Below are 27038 nucleotides of genomic sequence, written 5' to 3'. Positions count from 1 at the left end.
TACATGTTGTATCAACAGCAATATGTGTTCTTTGGTGCAGAAGATACACTGAAATATGTGGGTATACAACATAGCGTATAAGCAGAAATACAGTACATGATACCGGTGCAGCAAAGCAGACCGTACATTGACTTTGAAAACATCTAAATGTTGATGTCAAAAGAAGACAACCACTTATATAAGTATTTTAATAGGACAATGATTTATTCTATTTACTCATAGACACTGCACCGGACTAAACAATTGAATTGTATTTTTTTAATATCTTTTCAATAATTCATATACAGTATTTTTGTCAACACAAGCTGTAACAGATCAAAAGTAATCGTCATATAATCATCCTTTTAATTTCTTCAATTTACATAATCTCATGTACAAGACCTAAGTACACTCCTTCACCCCTAAAAGTTTTTCACTTAGGCATGGAAACTGAAAGACAGAGGTTGTGTCCCAAATGGCACCCTACTCCCTATATAGTGCACTACTTTTGACCAGAGCCCAATGTGCCCTGATCAAAAGTAGTGCACTATATAGGGAACAGGGTTCCATTTGGGATGTATCCAGAGACAGCGCCTGCCCTTGTGCAACACTAAACCCAAAGTTCTCCAGCAAACGCATGCATTTTCTCTTAGAAAAATATTAAGCCGGTTCTTAAAATGCGGTGGAGCAGAAGGCTAACTAAAATAAGACACTAGAACCTTCGGTGAAACTGATTTTTAAAAACGACTAAACCATGATGATTTTCACTACACCAAAGAACAATTTACAGCACATGTGTACTAGCAACAGTTGTAATTATTTTTTTCTTTTTTACATGAACAGAAAAAGACAGATATTTCAACATCATTTGATATTTTTAAAAATATGTATTTGTGTTTCTCTATTGTCTCTCTCCCACTCCCTCTGCTCTCTGATACAAAGCATATCTTTACCAACAAACCCAAAAATTGTTGCATATGTCACGTCATAGTCAAGCAGTGATGGTGAAGTGGACAGGTTTGGGGGCGGGTGGTGGGAAAGGGGCGGGGGTTGGAGCAAGGGGTGTGGCATTCGCTTCAGCAGTCTCAAGAGCCACGTTCAGTCCACCAACGTCAGCCATCTTGGAAAACGTAAAAGCGGAAAAGAAAAATATCCATCGTCATCGGAAATGACAAGTTCTCGATAAAACCTCCAGAGATCTCACAGCCGAGAAATAGAATATCGTTAAATCAGCTCGCTGGATATTAAAGTGTCATTCAATGCATTTGCATTGATTTTGTTGTACTGATTTGGAATGGTTACAGGATTCCATCCCCGCCAAGCGCTGAGAGTGTTCTAGCTACGATGATAGCTGAGCCCTAGCAGTCACGACAAGATAGAATTATCATAGAGCGTCAGCTCAATAAACACTTTCAGTCAATCATGTTTGGTAGACTGGTACAGGAGCTTTCTTTACACTTTGATTTTCATTTTCCATACCAAACCCCCATTTGGTGATAAAGTATGGAGGCTTGTGTGGCACAAATCAGGAACAAAACAAACTTCATACTGTCTGTAGCAAACACATGCACTTCAAATGAACAGAGACCTTCAAAATAAAAGTCTAATCACAGTTTTATCCTCATATTCAGAAGGAAATCAGCTTTGTATCAAAATGGAATGGACTCAAATATCTGTGTGTTCATATAAGACTTCTTCTATTCCCCTCAGTCAATCTGCTTTAGCATGTCCACGATGCATAAAACAAGACAAAACACAACATTGGAGTTTGGATAAACTCATCGATATATCTATAAAAACCTCAATAAATCCTCAATAAAAGAAACAATAAACCCATTTCAAGGTCAGGCATCATGTGGGTGCTGCTTTGAACGATAAACCACGACAAATGAAGTAGTCAACTCTGGTTGAGAGAGAAGGATAGTTTCAAAATGGCATCAAAGGTATTCAGTATTCACAATGGCCGTTCGGTTAGAGAGGACAGGACGGACAGGAGAGGAACAATCATCTCTTTCATATAAGTAGGTACACAAGTAAGTCAGCTCTGAGAGAAAGGGCGAGTGTGATATGCTAGATCACCAATATATACTGCACACACTCACTGAGGACTCAACCCTTATTGCTCATGCTAATGTCACACATACACATACAGGTGAGAGCAATGGGGTCATGCGCACACACACACACACACACGCACAAAGCCCTCCCCCCACACACAGTAGACCTCCCTAAACAATTGATTCCCATTCAAAATCCTATTTTCCCTAACTCCTTACCCTTAACCCTAACCTTAACACTGACTTGCAATATACAGACAGAGCAGAAAGTTGCAATAGGCCCGCTCAACCCAAGGTTTGATACCAGCACAAACCCAGAAACCCTAAACCAAACCTTAACCTGAACCCTAACCCTAAATGTAACCCTAACCCTAAACCTAAACTTAACCCTTAACCAGAGTACGTGAGCGGAGTTGAGCGGTAGGAAATCCCGCTCACTGCTCATGGAGCACCACGTTCTTTCCAACCACTCCCCTAAAAAACGCTCCTCTTCTCACCAGAAAGAAAACTGCCGCTCCAAATTCGCTCCATTCATTAAATCACAATTTAACCAACACCTATCTATTTTTGTGACCACCTGGACCTACTAATTGGTTTTGAAGTATTGAAACCAAACCATATGATTTGAATGAAAAGTATTATCATAAAAATAAAACGGTGAATGTAAGAAGTGCTCATCATTTCAAATAGACTATATGTCACATTAAACAGCATATAAACCAGTGTTGTGTTCGAGACCACCTAAAGCGAGATCGATTCAAGACCAAGACCAGGAGGGTGACAAGGGGTCCGAGACCGAGTCAAGACCAAGACCAGAAGAATGTGAGACCATGATTGCAAATTTGTCAAATCAACACTATAATAAGAGTTCAAAAGGTCCAGTATTTCTGTGGTCATATTTCAGAACAGCATGTGGATTCTTTAGATTTTCTGAATAGTGAAGAAATGCACGTTGAGGAAAATAGAGCCACTCTTCAAATATTACTAACCCAAACACAGTGGGGAACAATGGGCCTTCTACGCCTTCAGAGAAGGACTAAGGATTTATAAAATAATTATTATAATACTATAATAATAATGATATTATTTTCAATGATGTTCTGATTTAATCTATTTAGTTTTGTTGAAAAGGAAAGGGCTAACACTGAAGAGAGAAAAAAGATCAAACCAGGATTTTCTTTGCTGGTCTCTGGGGAGATAAATCTAGCTAGCTAAGTCAGTCCTTGGCTATCAGACTCTAGATAAATGCATCCACCATTCAACGGTATTAGGGCAAACATTTGGAGTGACAGTAGAATCAACCAATCACATTTTGACTTAATAGTAGGGACCGTTTTTTCCAAAATGTATGGAAAATGTTGCCTTCTTGACGGCCCAACAGGTCACTACGCAATAGCGAGCAGTAGTTTCCCACGGTCTAGCTAGCTAGCATTTGTTGTCAGCTAGTTTGCAGCAGTTGCAGCAGGTGTTATCAATTAATAGACACTGCAGTAAATAAAACCGAATGAAAACATCTGTCTTGTCGAGGCCCGGAGTCTACACACTGGTGAGCTATAGCCAATCAGAGCTACAGTAGGCCTTTAAACAAGCCATTTTCCACACGGGCCTGCCATCATTCACTTTGAACTGGACTGTGTGTTTACAGGCAGTTGCAACAGCGCGACTTTATATCATTAGAGCGCTTTCGCCAAAAGCCACAAAATGGTAGTCTCCTCGTCCTTCTGCAGCTTGCCTGCCAATGCATGCTTGTCCCAACCAAGTACCCAAGCTAACTGGTTAAAGTTGGCTAACTTGCTAGCTAGTTACTTCTAGACACAAATGAGAGAACACCTCACTCTGACCATTTCACTCAACGTAGCAGAGCTGGTTGGGCTGTTTACATGTTATCTAGAGCGATCTTCACTAACTATTACTTTTTTGTCTACGTTTACTGACAATGGTCATATTATTCGTAAATTCATCAGTTGTTTTGTACTCTCGCACACTTAGACGAGAGTGCTCCTAAATTGGAGGAGATAGCCAGAGTGAATTTGCAAACGCAAGAGATACAGTTGAAGTCGGAAGTTTACATACACATAGGTTGGAGTCATTAAAACTTGTTTTTCAACCACTCCACAAATTTCTTGTTAACAAACTGTAGTTTTGGCAAGTCGGTTAGGACATCTACTGTGTGCATGACACAAGTAATTTTTCGAAGAATTGTTTATAGACAGATTATTTCACTTATAATTCACTGTATCACAATTCCAGTGGGTCAGAGGTTTACATACACTAAGTTGACTGTGCCTTTAAACAGCTTGGAAAATTCCAGAAAATTATGTCATGGCTTTAGAAGCTTCTAATAGGCTAATTGACATTATTTGAGTCAATTGTAGGTGTACTTGTGGATGTATTTCAAGACCTACCTTCAAACTCAGTGCCTCTTTGCTTGACATCATGGGAAAATCAAAGGAAATCAGCAAAGACATCAGAAAAAAATGTAGACCTCCACAAGTCTGGTTCATCCTTGGGAGCAATTTCCAAATGCCTGAAGGTACCACGTTCATCTGTACAAACAATAGAACGCAAGTATAAACACCATGGGACCACGCAGCCATCATACCGCTCAGGAAAGAGGCGTGTTCAGTCTCCTAGAGATGAACGTACTTTGGTGCGAAAAGTGCAAATCAATCCCAGAACAACAGCAAATTACCTTGTGAAGATGCTGGAGGAAAGGTACAAAAGTATCTATATCCACAGTAAAACGAGTCCTATCTCGACATAACCTAAAAGGCCGCTCAGCAAGGCAGAAGCCACTGCTCCAAAACCGCCATAAAAAAGCCAGATTACGGTTTGCAACTGTACATGGCGACAAAGATCGTACTTTTTGGAGAAATGTCCTCTGGTCTGATGAAAAAAAAATAGATCTGTTTGGCCATAATGACCATCGTTATGTTTGGAGGAAAAGGGGGAGGCTTGCAAGCCGAAGAACACCATCCCATCCGTGAAGTACGGGGGTGGCAGCATCATGTTGTGCGGGTACTTTGCTACAGGAGGGACTGGTGCACTTCACAAAATAGATGGCAACATGAGGTAGGAAAATTATGTGGATATATTGAAGCAACATCTCAAGACATCAGTCAGGAAGTTAAAGCTAGCTCGCAAATGGGTCTTCCAAATGGACAATGACACCAAGCATACATCCAAAGTTGTGGCAAAATGGCTTAAGGACAACAAAGTCGGACCAAAATTCACCCAACCTATTGTGGGAAGCTTGTGGAAGGCTACCCGAAATGTTTGACCCAAGTTAAACAATTTAAAGGCAATGCTACCAAATCCTAATTGAGTGTATGTAAACCTCTGACCCACTGGGAATGTGATGAAAGAAATTAAAGTTGAAAGAAATCCTTCTCTCTACTATTATTCTGACATTTCACATTCTTAAAATAAAATGGTGATCCTAACTGACGTAAAACAGGGATTTTTTTCTAGGATTAAATGTCAGGAATTGTGAAAAACTGAGTTTAAATGTATTTGGCTAAGGTGTATGTAAACCTCCGACTTCAACTGTATGCTAACTGAATAACACTCGTTCAAGTTCTTGCTAGCTAACCAAATGACCCCTGCATGTCTAGCTGTGTTTAGCCACCGAATAACAATATATGAGGGGAAAAAGTCAGTCACTCATTATATTCATTATATTAATCATGCATTGAACTGCATCCATCTATTCTGCCAACAATGCCTTCGTGTACATCATGGAACGTTGAGTCAAGTGTAAACTATTTTTTTTAAATCTCTTATAAATTTTTTTTTGTAGCATAAACTGGGAATTTTATATTTTTGACTGATATTATGATTGTCTGTCTGTTTTATATCTGCAAAGTAGTTAAAACGCTGTCAGTTCCACTGTCATAGGTGCTATTTTTGCAACGGGAGGAAATAGTTGTACATTTTGATTGGGAAATGTTTAATGGTTGTGTTTCTGTATTCTTATGATTGGGCTTATTATGTCCGAGTTTATGGACTGCTTATCCTTTATCACCATGCTGTGTGTGACTGCTGTCCTTCCATCGGCCCTATATAGTGGTGTAGTGGTACCTGGAGAAGTGGGTACACTCACATTTTGCTAAAAAGTTCCCAAACGGCCCGCCCAGCGAAGGAATGGCAACCTGTGTTTTCCAATCGATTTTTCAGATTTTCACTCTCAAAATTTGAAAAAATACTAAAATGTAATGGTCTCGTGTCCACAACAATGCTTAAACTACATCAATCTGATTGGGTGAGCCTGTGGGCCTGGCTCCCCAGTGGGTGGTTCTGTCCACCCAGTGAGTGGTTCTGTCCCCCCAGGCCCATCCATGTCTATGATCCTGATGCAAGCAGCACATGATGACAATTGCGCATCAAAAATGGCCTACTAACCAACACTTGTGATTGTGTAGGCTACTTTGTGCATGATTTCTCTATTGTACCACATAATTGATACATCTTGTACCTCCACTACACTACTTTTTTTATGCACCAGTAGGGATTAAGCAGTCAGTATACGCAATGCCCACTGAAAAAACGTGGGTATACGGTTTATGCCTGCCTATAGCCTGGTATTATGGTTGCTGTCCTTTCAGAATCACGAACCTGTCACACACCGAAGGCCTATAGGTTCGCCACTGCGCAAACATGTCTGTAATAGATATAACGTATGTTAACATACTGTACTAATGTTTCAAGAAAGGAGTGTATATTTGGCCTGGCGAAGCAGTTTTATGAGCTGATTGATTTGAAGCTGATATTACTCTTTTTTTTTTTTACTTCTCTGGTTTCAGCTGGTCTCGGGAGAAATGTGTATCCTCACTGTCCTAGACCGAGTCAAGACAGAGTACAAATGTATGATAAACACTCGAAATAGGTCAGGAGCCAAACAGGGAGCCTAATAAGGAACGGACATGAAGTACTTAGGCTATATTATTTCAATTATTTCAAGGCTATAGTCTACAAAGAAATGCATTGTGAAGCATTTGCGAATGCGACACACTAGGCTGGTAGGGAGACATGGACATTAAGCGCTCAACATTTTGTTGTATTAAACCATTATAGTCTATAAGTTGCGCATATCGGCTGTGACTTAGAATTAAATACAAATTAAACTAAAAATGCCAGTTAAGCCTTCAGGGTCAGGTGCCTGGATAGCAGGCCAGCAGCGAAGAATATCCTATCCGCGCTTCAGAGCCACTGTGGATGGTAAACATCCTTTTAGCCACCCTTGCTATGCTGGGCAGTTTTTTTTCTCCCCCATAGGTAGGCCTAAAGGCAGTGGTGTAAAGTACTTAAGAAGTTTTTTTGGGTATCTGTACTTTACAATTTCAATTTTTGACTACTTTTACTTTTAGACAATCAGGTAAAGACAATCAGGTACTTTTTAATCCATACATTTTCCCTGACACCCAAAAGTGCTCACTATATTTTGAATGCTGAGCAGGACAGGTAAATTGTCCAATTTATGCGTTTATCAAGAAAACATTCCCGGTAATCGCTACTGCCTCTGATCTGGCGGACTCACTAAACACACATGCTTCATTTGTAAATTATGTCTGAGTGTTGGGGATAGCCCCTGGCTATCCGTAAATTAAAAAATAATAATATAATCATATAATTATATAATCATATGATGAAATAATCAATTTGAAATTATTTATACTTTTACTTTTCATACTTAAGTATATTTAAAACCAAATACTTTAAAACTTTTACTCAAGTACTATTTTACTTTGGTTGACTTTCACTTTTACTTGAGTCATTTTCTATTAAGGTATCTTTACTTTTACTCAAGTATGACAAAACTGTACTTTTCCACCACTGCCTAAAGGTTTTTAGGCAAAATAACCCAACCAAAACGGGAAGCTCCTTGAAAGTTGGAATATGCCAGGCCTATTGGGACAAAATCAAGTATGGCCTATTGTATAGGTAATACAGCAAAAATGAAGGAAACTTTTAAGAGATCTGATTTCTAGTTGATAAACACTTTGCTACAATGACACACTTAATGAGCTACACACTCGTTCCTTTCTTTTAGCATGTGCACGTAATAAGTACACCGTCATACTTTCGGGATATGTGTCTTTTCAGATTCCACAATGATTCTTTAGTTGTGGACACATCACTGCACACTACATCACTGCACTCTCTTTCTTACTCTAGGCCGTCATCTTTGTAAGTCACCTTGATTTTGCAGCTGCCAGTAGCTAAAGAAAGGGGCTATAGCAGCACACAAGTAGACTAAACATGCATGCTTACCCGGGCATGCCCTGGGCTCGTGAAATGAGCGCTACTGGAGAGAAATTGGAGCGGGCGAGAAGGATGATGCTCCAGCTCCGTTCCACTCCACTCACATACTCTGCCCTTAACCTAACCTTAACCCTAACCTTAACCACAAACCTGTAACCCTACACCTTAACTCCTAACCCTAACCTAACCTTAACCCTAACCTTAACCACAACCTGTAACCCTACACCTTAACTCCTAACCCTAACCTAACCTTAACCCTAACCTTAACCTTAACCACAAACCTGTAACCCTAAACCTTAACTCCTAACCCTAACCTTAAACGTAACCCTAACATAAACCCCAAACCATAAACCTAACCCTTAAGCCTAAAATTGAATTTTAACAAATTCAGTCCTGACTTTTCAAACATTTTCTAGTTTTCTTACCTTGTCAGGACATTTTGGTGACTTGTCCGGACATTTTGATGATTTGTCAGGACATTTTGGTGACTTGTCAGGACATTTTGATGATTTGTCAGGACATTTTGGTGACTTGTCAGGACATTTTGGTGACTTGTCAGGACATTTTGGTGACTTGTCAGGACATTTTGGTGACTTGTCAGGACATTCTGGTCCTGATAAGTTAGGAAAAGATGTACACACATGGCACACACAGTGCATACACCCCCTTGCTCTCCTTTTTGTCAAAATATTTTAAATTACTTTTTCTTTTCTCTCCTACTCCACACATTTCAGAACATGGCAAATATACATCTGCTCTAGTCAAACTCACGGCCTTAACAAACAATAAAAACCAATACAAATTCCACCTCCCCCATTTCGGTTTTAAGACATCACATTTAGACACACAATATAGAAAAAATAGTAATGGTAAGTTTTCCCTTGAAGAGTGTTTGGAGGGAGTAGCTGCAGTTAGTTAGTTAGCCAGGTGGCTAAACGCTCTCCGCTAATTTGTAAGGCGCTAATCTCAGTCGCCACGGCAACGCAGTCTCTCACCCACCAAAAAATCCAAGGCGGAGCTTTCTGCTACAGCTTTACACTGCAACTTTATTTCACCACAAGAGCAGACGTGTAGTAGCTACGTGTAGGAAAACAAAAAGGATCCTGCAGCCTAAACTGTCCCCCCTAACCACCACACCTCCCCTTACCCCCTCCCCTCCGTTCTCTGATTGGAGCAGGGAAGGATCTCTCTTCTCTAGCTCTCTCTATCTCTCTCTCCGTGTTAGGGTTGCCATGGAGATGGGGTGGGGGTGGGGGGCGAGGGGCCTAGAGTGCGGACACTCTGACGATGTTGGCCTGTGAGTAGTCAGGGGAGGAGGCGGAGCCGTCGTTCTCGGACGTGGTGACGGGCGGCGTGGGCAGCGAGATGACGGCCGCCGTGATGTAGGGCTGCTTGCAGTTCAGAGGCACCGTTTCCTCGAACTTAGCGTTCAGACTGGAGCGACTGGAGAGGGGGGGAGAAGAAGAAGAAAGGTGAAATAGACAGGGACAGAGAGGATGTCCAGCCAGAGAGAAAGTGGTCCAGTGTTTAGTAACACAGAGAGATAAGACAACTGTACATTCCATGGCCAGGGTTCCCAGACCAGACGGACCACACATACACCGAAACCATGCCACATCTGGACATAGCCAGCATACCAACACACTGACTCACCATGGGAAGAGACTGGCACACTGTGTGTTTGTGTCTGTGTGTGTGCGATGCTGCCATAACAACCACTATGAATGCATATTTGTGTGTATATTATGTGGTCTATGAATATGTATTAAGCATATGTGTGTGTGTTTGTGTGTGTGTGTGCGTGTGTACCTGTTGTCGATCGGTCCTTCATTCTATTCGTTAATGTGTGTATGTGTGTGTATACAGTGTGTGTGTTTGTATACGGTTTAGTTTAGTTTATTAGAATCCCCATTAGATACTGCACATGTAGCAGCAACTCTTAATGGGGTCCACATAAAACATACATACATACACATACATCACCAAGTACAAAACAATTCTAGACAAGAACATTCAATACAAATAATAAATGCATACATCAAATAAATAATATGAAACCAAGAGTTTTAGATGGATTTAAGGCCAATTTATTGTGAATTACCCATTCTGATACTGACTGTAAAGCCCTGCTAAGAGTCTCAGTGAGCTCACTCGTTGTAGGTGTGGATGTGTAGCGTGTGCAATCATCAGCTACTTTTAGCTTCTTGTAAAACAAGTGGGAAATCATTTGTGAACATAGAGAAGATACTGTTCACGTGTGTGTACACTGCATGTATGTCTGTACCTGTTAGTGATGGGTCTCTCTCTGATGTGGATGGTGCTAAGCTCCTGGATGCTGTTCCTATGCCCTCCAGTCATGTTGGAGTTGGGCACGTTGAAGCTCTTCCTCTTGTTGCGTCGCGAGCAGCACGACAGGCCTTGGGAGGAGTAGCCAGAGGAGAGGGAGGGGGAGTGAGGCGGGTGCTTCGCCATGGAAACCTCCAGTAGGCTGGTCTCAAACGTTTGCTCATCCACAAACTCATGATTCTGAGAGAGAGGGGGAGGATGGAATGAGAGAGAGAGATAGAGACCACACATGTTACTCTTGTGGACAAGGATCGAGACAAAACAAAAGTGCAGACTACGGCATCCATATTAGGAGTTTTGCCTGACATCTGACGACTTCCTAATATGGATACCGTACTATACTCTTCAAATCACATTTTATTGGTCACATACACGTGGTTAGTAGATTGCGGGCGTAGCAAAATGCTCGTACTCTTAATTCATGGCTTCTGCTTCATCATGAACATACATTGATAACAGCAGTGGATATGTCTCCTATTCTCCACCACAGTAATTTGTAAAGCATTGTTCTTACCGTGGTCTTCTCCAGGCAGTGCAATAGGTGATTGTGGTGCGTATCGAACATGGGGTTGGCCTTGCACACCAGCGCCTGGCCTGCTGCCTTTGATGCCTTTTGGGCACAAAAACAAAGATGGACACATATTAACACTTTAAACAGACTACAAAACATGTCCCTCCACGGGGTAGACAGGGGACCAACCAACCAGAGCAGGAGACAGAGAGGGACGGAGCTAATGCTCTCACAACGTTACTGCAACCTGCTGCTGTGGCACAGGAACATTATGAGAACATTAGGGTGTGTCCATCTCCATTGATCTCCCCCTCCAAGCTCAATGTCCTCCCATGTTTTTTGATGAGTCACTCATTGGTTCAAACTCAGCCTTTCAACAACAACAAAAACATTTCAAGATGTCTGTTGTTGATGTGTATACTGGGAGGCCTACTTGTCCTGATGTTTGTGTCTGTCTTTCTGTTTTTCTGTTGGTCAGTGTTGACTCAAGCCTCATTTGACCCCACGAGAGCCACCGTAGCCTTTCCATACCGGGCCAGATTCAATGAGACGCAGAGGAATGAACCAAGGAGAATGTCTATAAAATCCTGTTCTTCGGACATGTGGAATTTGGAACTCAGAACTTGGAAGTGTTGTGTGGGACACCGTCCTCCAATAAGCTTCTCTGCGTCACTTTGACTCCGCCCCCGCATGTGGCGTCGGGTTGCTGGCTGATGACATGCATCTCATTCCTCCATGTGATGGCGATCCATGACCCGTTCTGATGATGTCATACCCATAGCCTTGCTAAAAACGTGGGAAATCCAAAATGCACGTGAAAAAAAAAATAAACACATGGAAATGAAACAGCAGACAAAGGAGAAGAAGAAGAAGAGCAGGGAAGTAGAGATGAGGGTGGTTGCAGAGAGACCCGCTTCACCATTCGAAGGTGACGGGAGGCAGTTCTCTTCCCCCCCACCCCCACCTTGTGGCCAAGCCTCATGGATTGGATGCACTGACACCGGTGAGGAGCGGTAGTGTGAGCCATTCACCCCCAGTTCCATTAGTTGGCACCAGAGCCCCAGTGCAGTCTTGGTGGGGGTGAGATAGAGAATAAGAGGGAGAGAGAGAGGGGTGAATAGTGACGTTAGAGAGGTGGGACACCATGGAAGACGTAACAGCTCTGAATGAGAGAGAGGGGAAGGGTGCGTCCCCTTGTCCCCATCCCCCAATCGGGTTTTCGGCATGCACTAACCGGCATCTCACGGACCCTCCCCCCAAAAATATATACAATAAATGAAAAAAGATATATTCAAAAGAACACCGCTCGGATCCACGGTTACCTCGTCGATGAGGTCACTCAGCAGCCCGTTGCTTTTATACTGCAAATATGCGCTAGTCCCTCCACTCTTCCTCGCGGCAATTCTACCAAGCTTGGTTTTCTGTTTGTGAACAAAACCACACGTGCATTTAGCCTGCCACTGAATGTGTGCGTGAGTGTGAGTGTGTGAGTGAGTGTGTGTGTATGTGTGTGTGTGAATGAGTGTGAGTGAGTGAGTGAGCATAAAAAACAGAAAGCCATACCATCCTTCTGCACGCCTCTAGAAACAGCAGAGAGACCCACTGCGCTTGAAAGACTATAAATATGTTCTCCAGTAATACATGTAAATTCCAAGCCTGTAAATCCCACTATCTGACAGTGGCTAGATGAAAACCTTGTATTGCAGCTGTATTCATCCAAGGCCACTCTCTTTTATGGTGAATGTTGGTGAATAAAATAACTTGGTATCCACTATGCACAGACAGGCACATGCATGCACCAGCATTGCCCCCTTATCTGAGATATCTACTGCAGCCCTCATCCTCCACATACGACACCCGTTCTGCCAGTCACATTCTGTTAAAGGTCCCCAGAGCACACACATCCCTGGGTCGCTCGTCTTTTCAGTTAGCTGCAACTAGCGACTGGAACGAGCTGCAACAAACACTGCAACAAACACTCAAACTGGACAGTTTTATCTCAATCTCTTCATTCAAAGACTCAATCACGGACACTCTTACTGACAGTTGTGGCTGCTTTGTGTGATGTATTGTTGTCTCTACCTTCTTGCCCTTTGTGCTGTTGTCTGTGCCCAATAATGTTTGTACCATGTTTTGTGCTGCTACCATGTTGTGCTGCTGCCATGTTGTGTTGCTACCATGCTGTTGTCATGTTGTTGCTACCATGCTGTGTTGCTACCATGTTGTTGTCATGTTGTTGCTACCATGTTGTGTTGCTACCATGTTCTTGTCATGTTGTTGCTACCATGTTGTGTTGCTACCATGTTGTTGTCATGTTGTTGCTACCATGGTGTGTTGCTACCATGTTGTTGTCATGTTGTCGCTACCATGCTGTGTTGTTGTCATGCTATGTTGTTGTCTTAGGTCTCTCTCTTTATGTAGTGTTGTGTTGTCTCGTTGTGATGTGTGTTTTGTCCTATATTTTAATTTCATTGAAACATTTTTTTTTTATCCCAGCCTCCGTCCCCGCAGGAGGCCTTTTGCCGTTTGGTAGACAGTCATTGTAAATAAGAATTTGTTTTTATCTGTCTTGCATAGTTAAATAAAGGTTCAATAGAATAAAATAGAGGAACACACAGCGAGGTTCAGTAGCAGACACACACAAGCAATCCTGTATCTCTGTCTAACATCCATGTTTCCAGTCAAACCCCAGAGCTCAGTCATCATCCCTCCGAAATGGAAAAACAGATTGTTGTTCTTGGGAGGGAGCTACTTACTGGATGCTCAACAGGGGCATGAGTTATCTTCCTTCCCCCCCCCCCCCCCTCCCCTCTCTCTGTCTGTCTGTCTGTCTGTCTGTCTGTGTCTGTCTGTGTCTGTCTGTGTCTGTCTGTGTCTGTCTGTCTGTGTCTGTCTGTCTGTGTCTGTCTGTCTGTGTCTGTCTGTCTGTGTCTGTCTGTCTGTGTCTGTCTGTCTGTGTCTGTCTGTCTGTGTCTGTCTGTGTCTGTCTGTGTCTGTCTGTGTCTGTCTGTCTGTCTGTCTGTCTGTCTGTCTGTCTGCCTGTCTGTCTGTCTGTCTGTCTGTCTGTCTGTCACTCTGTCTGTCTGTGTCTCTTTCTCGAAGTCTCCTGTGTGGATTTAGCGTTCTAATTTAAAGTCCGACTCCAGTCTACTTTTCAAGTCATTTAACACCTGATTTACTTAACAAAAGGCACATCTCAATAAGTGGTCGAGGTAAGTCACGACACAAGTGTTTGTGTGTGTGGGGGGGCTTTCATCTTTTGGTCCTATTGCTCCTCTATTGTTCCTCAAGCAAGAGGGGAGGTCGATGACATCACAAAGGCACCATCAGACCAACACCTTGAAGTTTGCAGTTGTGTCTAAAAAACACTATTTTGCGTAAAACATATGTTTTTACACTTTAGTGTGTGTACTTTCACTGTATTCATACTTGGGGTATCGCTTTTCAAAAGGAAAAGTATTACAATCACTGGAGGACGTCTTTAAGAGTGAGGGAGTAACCGTGAATTATCATGTAATATCTATGTGTGCGTTGTGTAGCCCACTCCTTTGCACATAGAGACGTCTCTGTGTTTCTCTAATTATTGATATGGAAGTCGGGGTGGTCCCGTATGGCCATTACGGTTAATATATCACAGGAAGGACACACACAGACACACACACACACACATAATCACACACTATCCCACATACACACTGAGTTTGTACACACACACACAAACACAAAAGCCTGGAAATCTTCCATGTGCTCTCCAATACACTCTGTGTCTACCGCCCAACAAGTCACTCTCTGCTGTTTCCATCTCTGCTGGAGTGTGTGTACAGTACGTATCTGTGCATAGCAGCATGTTAGCGAGTTCCATTCCATTCTCGGACACACACAGACATCGGTTACAGCGAGTGATTCTTTTCTCTCTAGGACATTGCAGCAACCACATACAGCTCTGTTGGACCCTTCCAGGTCAGGGTTCATGACCTTTATGGCCCAAGACCTATGGTGTCACGGCAGGCGTGAGGGTGGGACATTGTTGGGTACCTTTTGGGCGCGTCTCTTGTCTGCCCGCTGGCTCTGGTGGTAAATGCGGCTGAAGTTGGACACGATGACGGGCACGGGCAGGGCGATGACCAACACACCGCTCAGAGAACAGACAGAACCAACGATCTTCCCTACAATGGTCTTAGGAACCATGTCTCCATATCTGTACAGAGAGAGAAAGAGAGAGAGAGAGAGAGAGAGAGAGAGAGAGAGAGAGAGAGAGAGAGAGAGAGAGAAATAGAGAGAGAAGGAGAGAGAGAAGTTAGGACTTCAGGGTGCGGGTTTTATGCACATCCAAAATGATGACAGGAGCTGGACAATGGTTAATCAATTAATAGAAAATAAGGGACTGTCTTCGGGGGCAGCAACACTGTGAGCATATAGGACCCATCATCAATCAGAAAACCAACACACTTACTCAACATTGAGTGTGTCATTTTAGAGAACATTCAACCATTTCCTAGTAGGTCATTGTCTTGTCATGGTAATCTTTACCATGCATACATTAGAATGGGTAAACTCAGATACAGTACAGTATACAACCACTTGATGGCACTAGAGAGCCATCGAGCACCCACCCCTGGCCTGCACATTATACACTGCTCAAAAAAATAAAGGGAACACTTAAACAACACAATGTAACTCCAAGTCAATCACACTTCTGTGAAATCAAACTGTCCACTTAGGAAGCAACACTGATTGACAATAAATTTAACATGCTGTTGTGCAAATGGAATAGACAAAAGGTGGAAATTATAGGCAATTAGTAAGACACCCCCAAAAAAGGAATGGTTCTGCAGGTGGTGACCACAGACCACTTCTCAGTTCCTATGCTTCCTGGCTGATGTTTTGGTCACTTTTGAATGCTGGCGGTGCTTTCACTCTAGTGGTAGCATGAGACGGAGTCTACAACCCACACAAGTGGCTCAGGTAGTGCAGTTCATCCAGGATGGCACATCAATGCGAGCTGTGGCAAAAAGGCTTGCTGTGTCTGTCAGCGTAGTGTCCAGAGCATGGAGGCGCTACCAGGAGACAGGCCAATACATCAGGAGACGTGGAGGAGGCCGTAGGAGGGCAACAACCCAGCAGAAGGACCGCTACCTCCGCCTTTGTGCAAGGAGGTGCACTGCCAGAGCCCTGCAAAATGACCTCCAGCAGGCCACAAATGTGCATGTGTCAGCATATGGTCTCACAAGGGGTCTGAGGATCTCATCTCGGTACCTAATGGCAGTCAGGCTACCTCTGGCGAGCACATGGAGGGCTGTGCGGCCCCACAAAGAAATGCCACCCCACACCATGACTGACCAACCGCCAAACCGGTCATGCTGGAGGATGTTGCAGGCAGCAGAACGTTCTCCACGGCGTCTCCAGACTCTGTCACGTCTGTCACATGTGCTCATGTGCTCAGTGTGAACCTGCTTTCATCTGTGAAGAGCACAGGGCGCCAGTGGCGAATTTGCCAATCTTGGTGTTCTCTGGCAAATGCCAAACGTCCTGCACGGTGTTGGGCTGTAAAGACAACCCCCACCTGTGGATGTCGGGCCCTCATACCACCCTCATGGAGTCTGTTTCTGACCGTTTGAGCAGACACATGCACATTTGTGGCCTGCTGGAGGTCATTTTGCAGGGCTCTGGCAGTGCACCTCCTTGCACAAAGGCGGAGGTAGCGGTCCTGCTGCTGGGTTGTTGCCCTCCTACGGCCTCCTCCACGTCTCCTGATGTACTGGCCTGTCTCCTTGTAGCGCCTCCATGCTCTGGACACTACGCTGACAGACACAGCAAACCTTCTTGCCACAGCTCGCATTGATGTGCCATCCTGGATGAACTGCACTACCTGAGCCACTTGTGTGGGTTGTAGACTCCGTCTCATACTACCACTAGAGTGAAAGCACCGCCAGCATTCAAAAGTGACCAAAACATCAGCCAGGAAGCATAGGAACTGAGAAGTGGTCTGTGGTCACCACCTGCAGAACCATTCCTTTTTTGGGGGTGTCTTACTAATTGCCTATAATTTCCACCTTTTGTCTATTCCATTTGCATAACAGCATGTGAAATTTATTGTCAATCAGTGTTGCTTCCTAAGTGGACAGTTTGATTTCACAGAAGTGTGATTGTCTTGGAGTTACATTGTGTTGTTTAAGTGTTCCCTTTATTTTTTTGAGCAGTGTACATGATGGAAGACACTGTAGATATTAAATGTTATGTTAATTACTTATTTTTATGTTTGCTGTAGTGTTGGCCTATAATGCATTACCCCGTGGTAAATACTTTTAGGAAATTTCAAAGCGGAAAACTTCTGAAAAGGAAGAACCCAGTTTATTTAAAAGTCCAAAATGACACAGAAAATGCCAAACACAAACCATCTCTCTGGTGAATGGTCTCTAGGCCTAGTTTCTTTTCTGCTACATCATCCTCATCTTCCCCTTCTCCCTCTTTCTTTCCCCTCTTTAAAAACATGTCTCATTCATTATTTGACACCACCACAACCCCCCCCCCCCTTTCCTTTTCACCCTCTCATCCAGCCTATTCCCCCTCGCTGTATTCCCATCGTTAGACGCAGGGATGCCCGAATGGGAACACAAAGTACCGGAGTGTTTCTTTTGGAAGTGCCGGAATGTTCTTTAGAGCGAGCCTAATGACAGAGTTGCACAGTCACAAACAAACAGAGAGCCTCTAAACCATCTGTAGGCAAACATGGATAGAGCTATATCATAGCACTGAGAGTGTTTTTCCATCTCTTTCTCACCCCAGAGCTGTTAGAATGTGCTTAGTTAGGGATTTGGGTGAAGGTTTTGGCTTCTAGAAACTGGGCTGCACTCACAAATGCTAACTAACTAACTAACAAACACACACACACACACACACACACACACACACACACACACACACACACACACACACACACACACACACACACACACACACACACACACACACACACACACACACACACACACACACACACACACACACACACACACACACACACACACACACACACACACACACACACACACACACACACACTCCCCTGCACGGCCTCCAGAAGCCCTCTCTGTCAGTAAATAGGGTTTCAGTAGTCTCAGGGGTTTCAGTAAATCCCACCACTGTCTGTCTGCCCTCCGCTCAGTGAGTCAGCCCACCGATTTACAACCACGGCAACCCCTGAAACCCTGGCAACACAACCCCGCAGCCGGACCTGGAGATCTTCAACACACAGAGAGATTCCTGTTAGATGAGTGATGTCATTACCGCCCGATCCTGAGGGTCAGTGTTGGCTGCTTTGGATATGAGTTTGAATATGAGTTTGTAAGAGCAGTATACAGTTGAAGTCGGAAGTTTACATACACCTTAGCCGAATACATTTAACCACAGTTTTTCACAATTCCTGACATTTAATCCTAGTAAAAATTCTCTGTCTTAGTTCAGTTAGGATCACCACGTTGTTTTAAGAATGTGAAATGTTAGAATAATAGTAGAGAGAATGATTTATTTTAGCTTTTGTTCTTTCATCACATTCCCAGTGGGTCAGAAGTTTACGTACAGTCAATTAGTATTTGGTAGCATTGCCTTTAAATTGTTTAACTTGGGTCAAACGTTTCAGGTAGCCTTCCACAAGCTTCCCACAATAAATTGGGTGAATTTTGGCCCATTCCTCCTGACAGAGCTGGTGTAACCGAGTCAGGATTGTAGGCCTACTTGCTCACACCCGCTTTTTCAGTTCTGCCCACAAATGTTCTGAAGGATTGAGGTCTGGGCTTTGTGATGGCCACTCCAATAACTTGACTTTGTTGTCCTTAAGCAATTTTGCCACAACTTTGGAAGTATGCTTGGGGACATTGTCCATTTGGAAGACCCATTTGCGACCAAGCTTTAACTTCCTGACTGATGTCTTGAGATGTTGCTTCAATATATCCACATAATTTTCCTACTTCATGATGCCATCTATTTTGTGATGTGCACCAGTCCCTCCTGCAGCAAAACACCCCCATAATATGATGCTGCCACCCGCGTGCTTCACGGTTGGGATGGTGTTCTTCGGCTTGCAAGCCTCCCCCTTTTTCCTCCAAACATAATGATGATCATTATGGCCAAACAGTTCTATTTTTGTTTCATCAGACCATTCTCCAAAAGTACGATCTTTGTCCCCATGTGCAGTTGCAAACCGTAGTCTGGCTTTTTTATGACGGTTTTGGAACAGTGGCTTCTTCCTTGCTGAGCGGCCTTTCAGGTTATGTCGATATAGGACTCGTTTTACTGTGGATATAGATACTTTTGTACCTGTTTCCTCCAGCATCTTCATAAGGTCCTTTGCTGTTGTTCTGGGATTGATTTGCACTTTTCGCACTAAAAGTACGTTTATCTCTAGGAGACAGAAAGCGTCTCCTTCCTGAGTGGTATGACAGCTACGTGGTCCCATGGTGTTTATACTTGCGTACTATTGTTTGTACAGATGAACGTGGTATCTTCAGGCTTTTGGAAATTGCTCCCAAGGATGAACCAGACTTGTGGAGGTCTACACTTTCTTTTCTGAGGTCTTGGCTGAGATCTTTTGATTTTCCCACCATGATGTCAAGCAAAGAGGCACTGAGTTTGAAGGTAGGCCTTGAAATACATCCACAGATACACCTCCAATTGACTCAAATGATGTCAATTAACCTATCAGAAGCTTCTAAAACCATGACATCATTTTTTGGAATTTTCCAAGCTGTTTAAAGGCACAGTCAACTTAATGTATGTAAACTTCTGACCCACTGGAATTGTGATACAGTGAATTATAAGTGAAATAATCTGTCTGTAAACAATTGTTGGAAAAAATACTTGTCATGCACAAGGTAGATGTCCTAACCGACTTGCCACAACTATAGTTTGTTAACAAGAAATTTGTGGGGTGGTTGAAAAACGAGTTTTAATGAATGACTCCAACCTAAATGTATGTAAACGTCCGACTTCAACTGTATGAGCTCAAAGTGTGGTTCGACCCCTCCAATTGTCCCACCTCCTTAAGGTATGAATCTGAATAGGAGTATATAGTAGGCCTACCCCTCCTTTAGATTCAAGTTGGAGTTTAGATATGAGTTTTAGATATGGGTTTTAGATATGAGTATGAGTTTATAACACCCTTATTTTAAATAATATCTGTAACAGTTAGAGTATGAGCTTTAACTATGAGTGTGGGAGTATGAGTTTTAGATACGAGTCTGGTATGAGTTTTAGACATGAGCATGGATATGAGTTAGTTTTAGATATTAGTTATTGGGTATATGGGTATGAGGTTTAGATATTAGTTATTGGGTATAAGGGTATGAGTTTTAGATATGAGTTATTGGGTATAAGGGTATACGTTTTAGATATTAGTTCTAGTATAAGTGTATCTCCTTGTGAATGTAATTGAATTACTAAGAAGAGCTGCGGGGCTCATCTACTCAGCACATGAAAGACTGTACCATAATTACACACAAACAAAGGAGTACAATTCTCCCATTACGTTACTGTAATTAACCATGAAGATAGATAGAAGAAGAGGGGGAGGAGGGGAGATGGAATGGAAGAGAGAGAGAGAGAGAGAGAGGCTGGAGGGCAGAAGATAGAGGGAGGCATAAATAGAGGAGAGAGCCGACAGCATGGGTACTGTCTGTGTCTGTAACCCCCCCCAATGTCCCTCCTGCCAAAGTGCCACAGTTGCCTTGGACAACCAGAACAGACCGCAGTAGCAGTGTCCTTCCCCTCCCTACTCCTTCTCTCACCCCTCCTCCATCTCTCTTCCTCCTGTGTCTGTACTAAGGTAGCATCCCTCCTGTTCTCTGGCAGCTTGCCTTTATAAGGACCACTAGGATTTGTCCTATCCTTACCACACAGTGTATTCTTTAGAGAGACCTCCACCACTCCAGAACACAAGAACTACCAAGGACATGATCGGAGCCAGACAAAGGCCCCTGCCTAAGGTCTAATATGGGCTAATTAGATTTGTATCTATTCTGAATGTGTATCAGCCGCCCACTCTGTGATAACATAGCTTTGTACATAATGAATGACTAATGCTTGATTACCTGCTTACAATGAGTCCCCGCTTCTCTGCTTCTCTGCTCTAAGCTCAATGGATGAATCAGATAGGTTCGATATTACAGTGCTATGTGTATGTTGGCTCTAATCTCTCCCCTCTCTCTGCTCGCTGTCTCTCTGCTCGCTGTCTCTCTGCTCGCTGTCTCTCTCTGCTCCCTGTCTCTCTCTGCTCCCTGTCTCTCTCTGCTCCCTGTCTCTCTCTGCTCCCTGTCTCTCTCTGCTCCCTGTCTCTCTCTGCTCCCTGTCTCTCTCTGCTCTTTGTCTCTCTCTGCTCTTTGTCTCTCTCTGCTCTCTGTCGCTCTCTGCTCCCTGTCTCTCTCTGCTCGCTGTCTCTCTCTGCTCGCTGTCTCTCTCTGCTCCCTGTCTCTCTCTGCTCGCTGTCTCTCTCTGCTCTCTGTCTCTCTCTGCTCTCTGTCTCTCTCTGCTCTCTGTCTCTCTCTGCTCTCTGTCTCTCTTTGCTCCCTGTCTCTCTCTGCTCGCTGTCTCTCTCTGCTCCCTGTCTCTCTCTGCTCGCTGTCTCTCTCTGCTCGCTGTCTCTCTCTGCTCCCTGTCTCTCTCTGCTTGCGGTCTCTCTGCTCGCTGTCTCTCTCTGCTCCCTGTCTCTCTCTGCTCGCTGTCTCTCTCTGTTCCCTGTCTCTCTCTGTTCCCTGTCTCTCTCTGCTCCCTGTCTCTCTCTGCTCCCTGTCTCTCTCTGTGCCCTGTCTCTCTCTGCTCTCTGTCTCTCTCTGCTCCCTGTCTCTCTCTGCTCCCTGTCTCTCTCTGCTCTCTGTCTCTCTGTCTCTCTGTCGCTCTCTGTGCCCTGTCTCTCTCTGCTCTCTGTCTCTCTCTGCTCTCTCTCTCTCTCTCTCTCTCTGCTCTCTGTCTCTCTGCTCTCTCTCTCTCTGCTCTCTCTCTCTGTGCCCTGTCTCTCTCTGCTCTCTGTCTCTCTGTCTCTCTGTCTCTCTGTCCCTCTGTCTCTCTGTCTCTCTGTCTCTCTCTGCTCTCTGTCTCTCTGCTCTCTCTCTCTGCGCTCTGTCGCTCTCTGTGCCCTGTCTCTCTCTGCTCTCTGTCTCTCTCTGCTCTCTGTCTCTCTGCTCTCTCTCTGCTCTCTGTCTCTGCTCTCTCTCTCTGTGCGCTCTGTCTCTCTCTGTGCCCTGTCTCTCTCTGCTCTCTGTCTCTCTGCTCTCTGTCTCTCTCTGCTCTGCTCGCTGTCTCTCTCTGCTCGCTGTCTCTCTGTGTGCCCTGTCTCTCTGTGTGCCCTGTCTCTCTGTGTGCCCTGTCTCTCTGTGTGCCCTGTCTCTCTCTGCTCTCTGTCTCTCCTTGCTCTCTGTCTCTCTCTGCTCTGCTCGCTGTCTCTCTCTGCTCGCTGTCTCTCTCTGTTCCCTGTCTCTCTCTGCTTTCTGTCTCTTTCTGCTCTCTCTCTCTCTCTGTCTCTCTGCGCGCTGTCTCTCTCTGCTCTCTGTCTCTCTCTGCTCTCTCTCTCTCTGCTCTCTCTGCTCTCTGTCTCTTTCTGTTCCCTGTCTCTCTCTGCCGCAATTCAATATGACAGTGTGCCAATTAACCCCGCGACCCTGGCGGTTTTAACGACAGCGCAGTGACAAGTAGACAGGCGGATGGGCGGACAGACGGCCACGCTAACACAGGGGCGACGGTTCAGCGCTGCCCTGCTCGCCGCGCCAGAGAGGACAGGCTCTAGCCCTTTACCGTTTTCAACCAACAAAAGCTGTTTACTGCCTGAGAGGACAGAGGAGAGAGGATTAGAGGAAAGGAGAAGTGGACGACAAGGGGGAGGTGAATGGGACTGGATGGGCTGTGTGCGTGGCGGTGCTTTAATGAGGTAAACACAAAGGTGACCACACACACTCTAGTGAAGGGCACTGTCACATTGCGTATGACTCAGAGAAGATAGAGGTAAAGTGTATGAAATTAGAAGAGGTGGACTAATGAGCACCTACACGTGCACACACACACTGTGTGTGTTAGAAAGTCATTCAGGGTATCTCGTGTTTTTCTCAGTAGGGGGCCTGTAGTGCTTGTCATTGGATTAGCATAGCAGAGAGACGGTGGTAGAGGGCCAATACAAAACATCTACGTCCCAAATGGCACCTGATTCCTTACATAGCGCACTACGTTTGACAAGGAAATAGCATTGCACTAAGGTAATAGGGTGCCATTTGGGACGAATATGTCGTGTAATGGCTCTGTATGGTTTAGGCCTATGCTCAAAGAGCCGTCATATTCTAATGATAATAATCATTACTTGCTGCAGCTATAATTCTCTGTTGGTGCTGCATGCCCCAAAGTGGTTTGATTTGTTTCTCTTTATGGGGGTTGTATACAGCAGAGAACTCAGAATGATGCTTACATAACTACTATTATGACCATATTGGGCCATACTGACCCTCTCTGGTAATACTGTAAGCATTAGAAAAACTACAGTATGCACACACACACACACACACACACACACACACACACACACACACACACACACACACACACACACACACACACACACACACACACACACACACACACACACACACACACACACACACACACTGGATATCCAGATTCCTATGCAGCTAACCACCATATTACCCATCATCACACTGATCAACCCACTAGGCTCAGAACATAGCAGAGAGTTATCTAAGCACCCGTGACAGGTGTGTGTGTGTAAACCCCGCACGGGAGCACACTAATGCCTCTGGCGTTGACACGGCATGTATAACGTTTCATAAACGGAGTCCATGTAGCTCTTTCATCGCTTGGTTTGTTTGGAACAATTATACACCTCCTCTCTCTCCCTCATTCCCCCCCCCTCTCTCTCTCACTCCCTTAGTCTCCCTCTCTCCCTATCCCTCTCCCTCTCTCTCTCCCCCAGTCAGGGCTATTAGGAGAACAAGCACCCCCTCTCCCCCTCCACACTTCCAGTCAGTCGGGTGAATGTATAAAACATCCTTCCTCTTAATGAGACAGAAATCATTCATTAGAGGTTAGCATTACCCAGTACATAACACATACCTGTGTGTGTGTTTCTGTGTGTTTCTGTGTGTGTGTGACAAGCATGCTAGTGTATTGTGTGTGTGCGAGTGTCCATGCTTGCGTGTCACGTATGTGGGTGTGTGTCTAAGTGTGTGACAGGATGAGAGTGGGTTCACTAGAGGGTGTTGACGAGTGACTGATCTAGACCTGTGTGACAATAACGAGTCGGGCAGTGAGGATTTGACAGGGTTGTAGACATAATGAGTGGCATTTGGTCAGCGCTCCCAGTAAGAGTCTGTCACTTTGATGGGGTTTACACTTCGCAGCGGGAACAACAGCGAACAGAACGGAAGTGAACAGACAGCAGAGGAAACAGTAGGCTTCCACCTGTTATGGAATCACCTGAGACCACAGGGTTAGGCTCAAGAGATGGATGGATGAACAAATGAATGAATGAACGAACAAAGAAATGAATAAATCCACCCACCCGTTCATCCGTCCATTCCTCCATCCATTCGTCCCATACCAATGTTTCGATGGTGTGCTCCAACGCCCCTGCTTAACAGTCTATACAAGCTTCCACTGTAGCAGCCTTAATGGACGAGTGTGCGGAGAGTTTCCCCCAGGTCAGATCGACACAGAGACCGTGTCATTAGACAGGACGGAATAGTCTCCATCACATGCTTAAAGGCCATGCAGAGATAACATTATCATCAGCTGTCACAGGAGGGAAGAGAGAGAGAGTATCACGTTTTAACTTAGACGAAGTGACGGAGGAGAGACTAACGTTCACACAAGTCCAAGTCACATGCTGTGCATGAACTTGTCAGAAGGTCTAATCAAAATACAACCACTTCACCATATCACTGAGTCAAGCAGGCAGTGACTGACGTATCATATGAACTGGTCTTATTCAGCAGCATGGCGCCATAGTGTCTCTCTCCACAGTCAGGAGAACCGGCATTTTCCACCAATTCAATATTGAATGAAAACAACCCTGGGAGGTGACTGACTGATTGGCAGAGGAAAAAAAGGAGAAAAACACATAAAGGACCTGAGAGACTTTCATTCATCTGTCTATTTATAAACATGTCAACCAACAGACTGGAGCTGCCAGGCGCCCCATCTATCTTTTACTGCAAAGGCAGACTTACACACACACACACACACACACACACACACACACACACACACACACACACACACACACACACACACACACACACACACACACACACACACACACACACACACACACACACACACACACACACACACACGCACACACGCACGCACGCACACACGCACACACGCACACACACACAGAGAGATACCTACTCACACAATGTACAACTCTGCAGAGCCTCCTTGACACTTTCTATTCCTCCTCTTCTGTATTGTACTCTCTATACTCAGGCTGTTAATATCTTATCTCCAGTATAGATACACACGTGTGTCCTTAGGTAGTACTCTACTGTACTCTGCATGCACACACACACACACACTGCCAGACAGCAGGGTCTACATTAGACACGCATCCATCATTGAGTCGAACACGCACGCACGCACGCGCACACGCACGCACACACACACACACACACACACACACACACACACACACACACACACACACACACACACACACAACGAACAGCAAAAGCGCTAGCCTATATCAATCTACTATGCCCCATAGTACAAAAGTCGACCTATTCTATTCTGTGCGATAAATAAATATTCCAAACATAGTCTGGGACAGTTGTGGGATGCAATAGATCCCAAATGAAGAGAACAACTAGCATCAAAAACCTTTTTTTTACGCAATGTGGCTGACGCAACAGATCAGAACATTTTGCTTAAAATGTTGATAAACTATTCGGTTATTTCTTCACATTATAAGCGCAGCAATGTGCTCATGGTAGTAGGCTATAAGCGTGGATGTTCCACGTTCCATTAGAAGGAAAACACCATTATCAAAAGTGACGGCAAATGCCATTATACATGTAATGCTTTTATTATAAAGGTGCATTTTAATGGTGAAAAGGATCTTCCCCAAACTTGAAACTTACGTGCTGCTTATGTATGCCAGTTAAACTCTACATCCCTTGTAAAGCGGATTAATGTGCTTAATTTTAAGAAGTTATTTGGCCACTTCAGTTGTTATTCAAACCTTATTAAAACATATAGGCCTACGGGCTAGGCTACACGAGGTGTGCGACTATGATTTGAAAAAGTCGCAAAAGGAAATGAATTGTTTCTTAAGCTGGGCCTCATTCACAAGTGATAATATATAATTCACATGTGATAGGCTAATATTGACACCCATCAGACTATTCTTGATTTAATCTTGTCTTTACATATACTAAAAAATATATGTGTGAAATTTGTTTTAATTTAGAATGGACCATTATCATGCACCTCTATCGAAACATGGGAAGTGGAAAAAATACATGTCATCTATGCACTTAAATAGCAAATGGAGGACGCTTTCCCGTGGTTTATTTTCATGCCAGCCAGGTAGGCTACACTCCTGTCGTAAATATAAGCGATGTACTTAATATTATGAAAGTTGAGAAATTAATATAGTAGGCCTAGCCTATAGAAAGCTGATTGGATCCTCCTTTTTCAGTAGAGGCCATCACTCTGTTTTCTTGCGCAATTGCATAGCCTATAGAAATGTTGCGCAACATGAGCTCATGGACTCTCATGAAGTGTTTGATTCTTCTTTTGAATATATTTGCATTAATGTCAGAGTGATTAGAGGGTAAATCGAGTGCTGAGTACCAGGTAGTTAGCAAGCTTGGTAGGCTACTAATGACCAT

General features: G+C 44.1%; 1 protein-coding gene across 3 annotated transcripts in view; it reads right to left on the bottom strand.

The window, feature by feature from the left end:
- Window positions 1-243: 243 nt before the first annotated feature.
- LOC129865219 (potassium voltage-gated channel subfamily D member 2-like) overlaps window positions 244-27038 on the bottom strand; it is a 171678-nt gene continuing 144883 nt past the window's right edge. The window contains exons 3-8 of one of the 3 annotated variants that reach the window (XR_008761328.1): window positions 15190-15352; window positions 12477-12575; window positions 11158-11253; window positions 10582-10823; window positions 8566-9740; window positions 244-8497 (exon numbers count right to left, since the gene is read on the bottom strand). Coding sequence is in view for 2 of the 3 variants with exons in the window: in XM_055937821.1 (XP_055793796.1) it covers window positions 9563-9740; window positions 10582-10823; window positions 11158-11253; window positions 12477-12575; window positions 15190-15352 (778 nt within the window). In the remaining variant the exon portion in view is untranslated. Of the gene's footprint in view, window positions 9741-10581; window positions 10824-11157; window positions 11254-12476; window positions 12576-15189; window positions 15353-27038 lie in introns of all 3 variants that reach the window. The other 2 variants (XM_055937821.1, XM_055937822.1) reach the window with 2 other exon arrangements.

This window comes from Salvelinus fontinalis, chromosome 11 (assembly GCF_029448725.1).
Source record: "Salvelinus fontinalis isolate EN_2023a chromosome 11, ASM2944872v1, whole genome shotgun sequence".
Taxonomy (NCBI): domain Eukaryota; kingdom Metazoa; phylum Chordata; class Actinopteri; order Salmoniformes; family Salmonidae; genus Salvelinus; species Salvelinus fontinalis.
The sequence above is the reverse complement of the archived record's forward strand: the minus strand, read 5'-3'. Positions and strand labels throughout refer to the sequence as shown.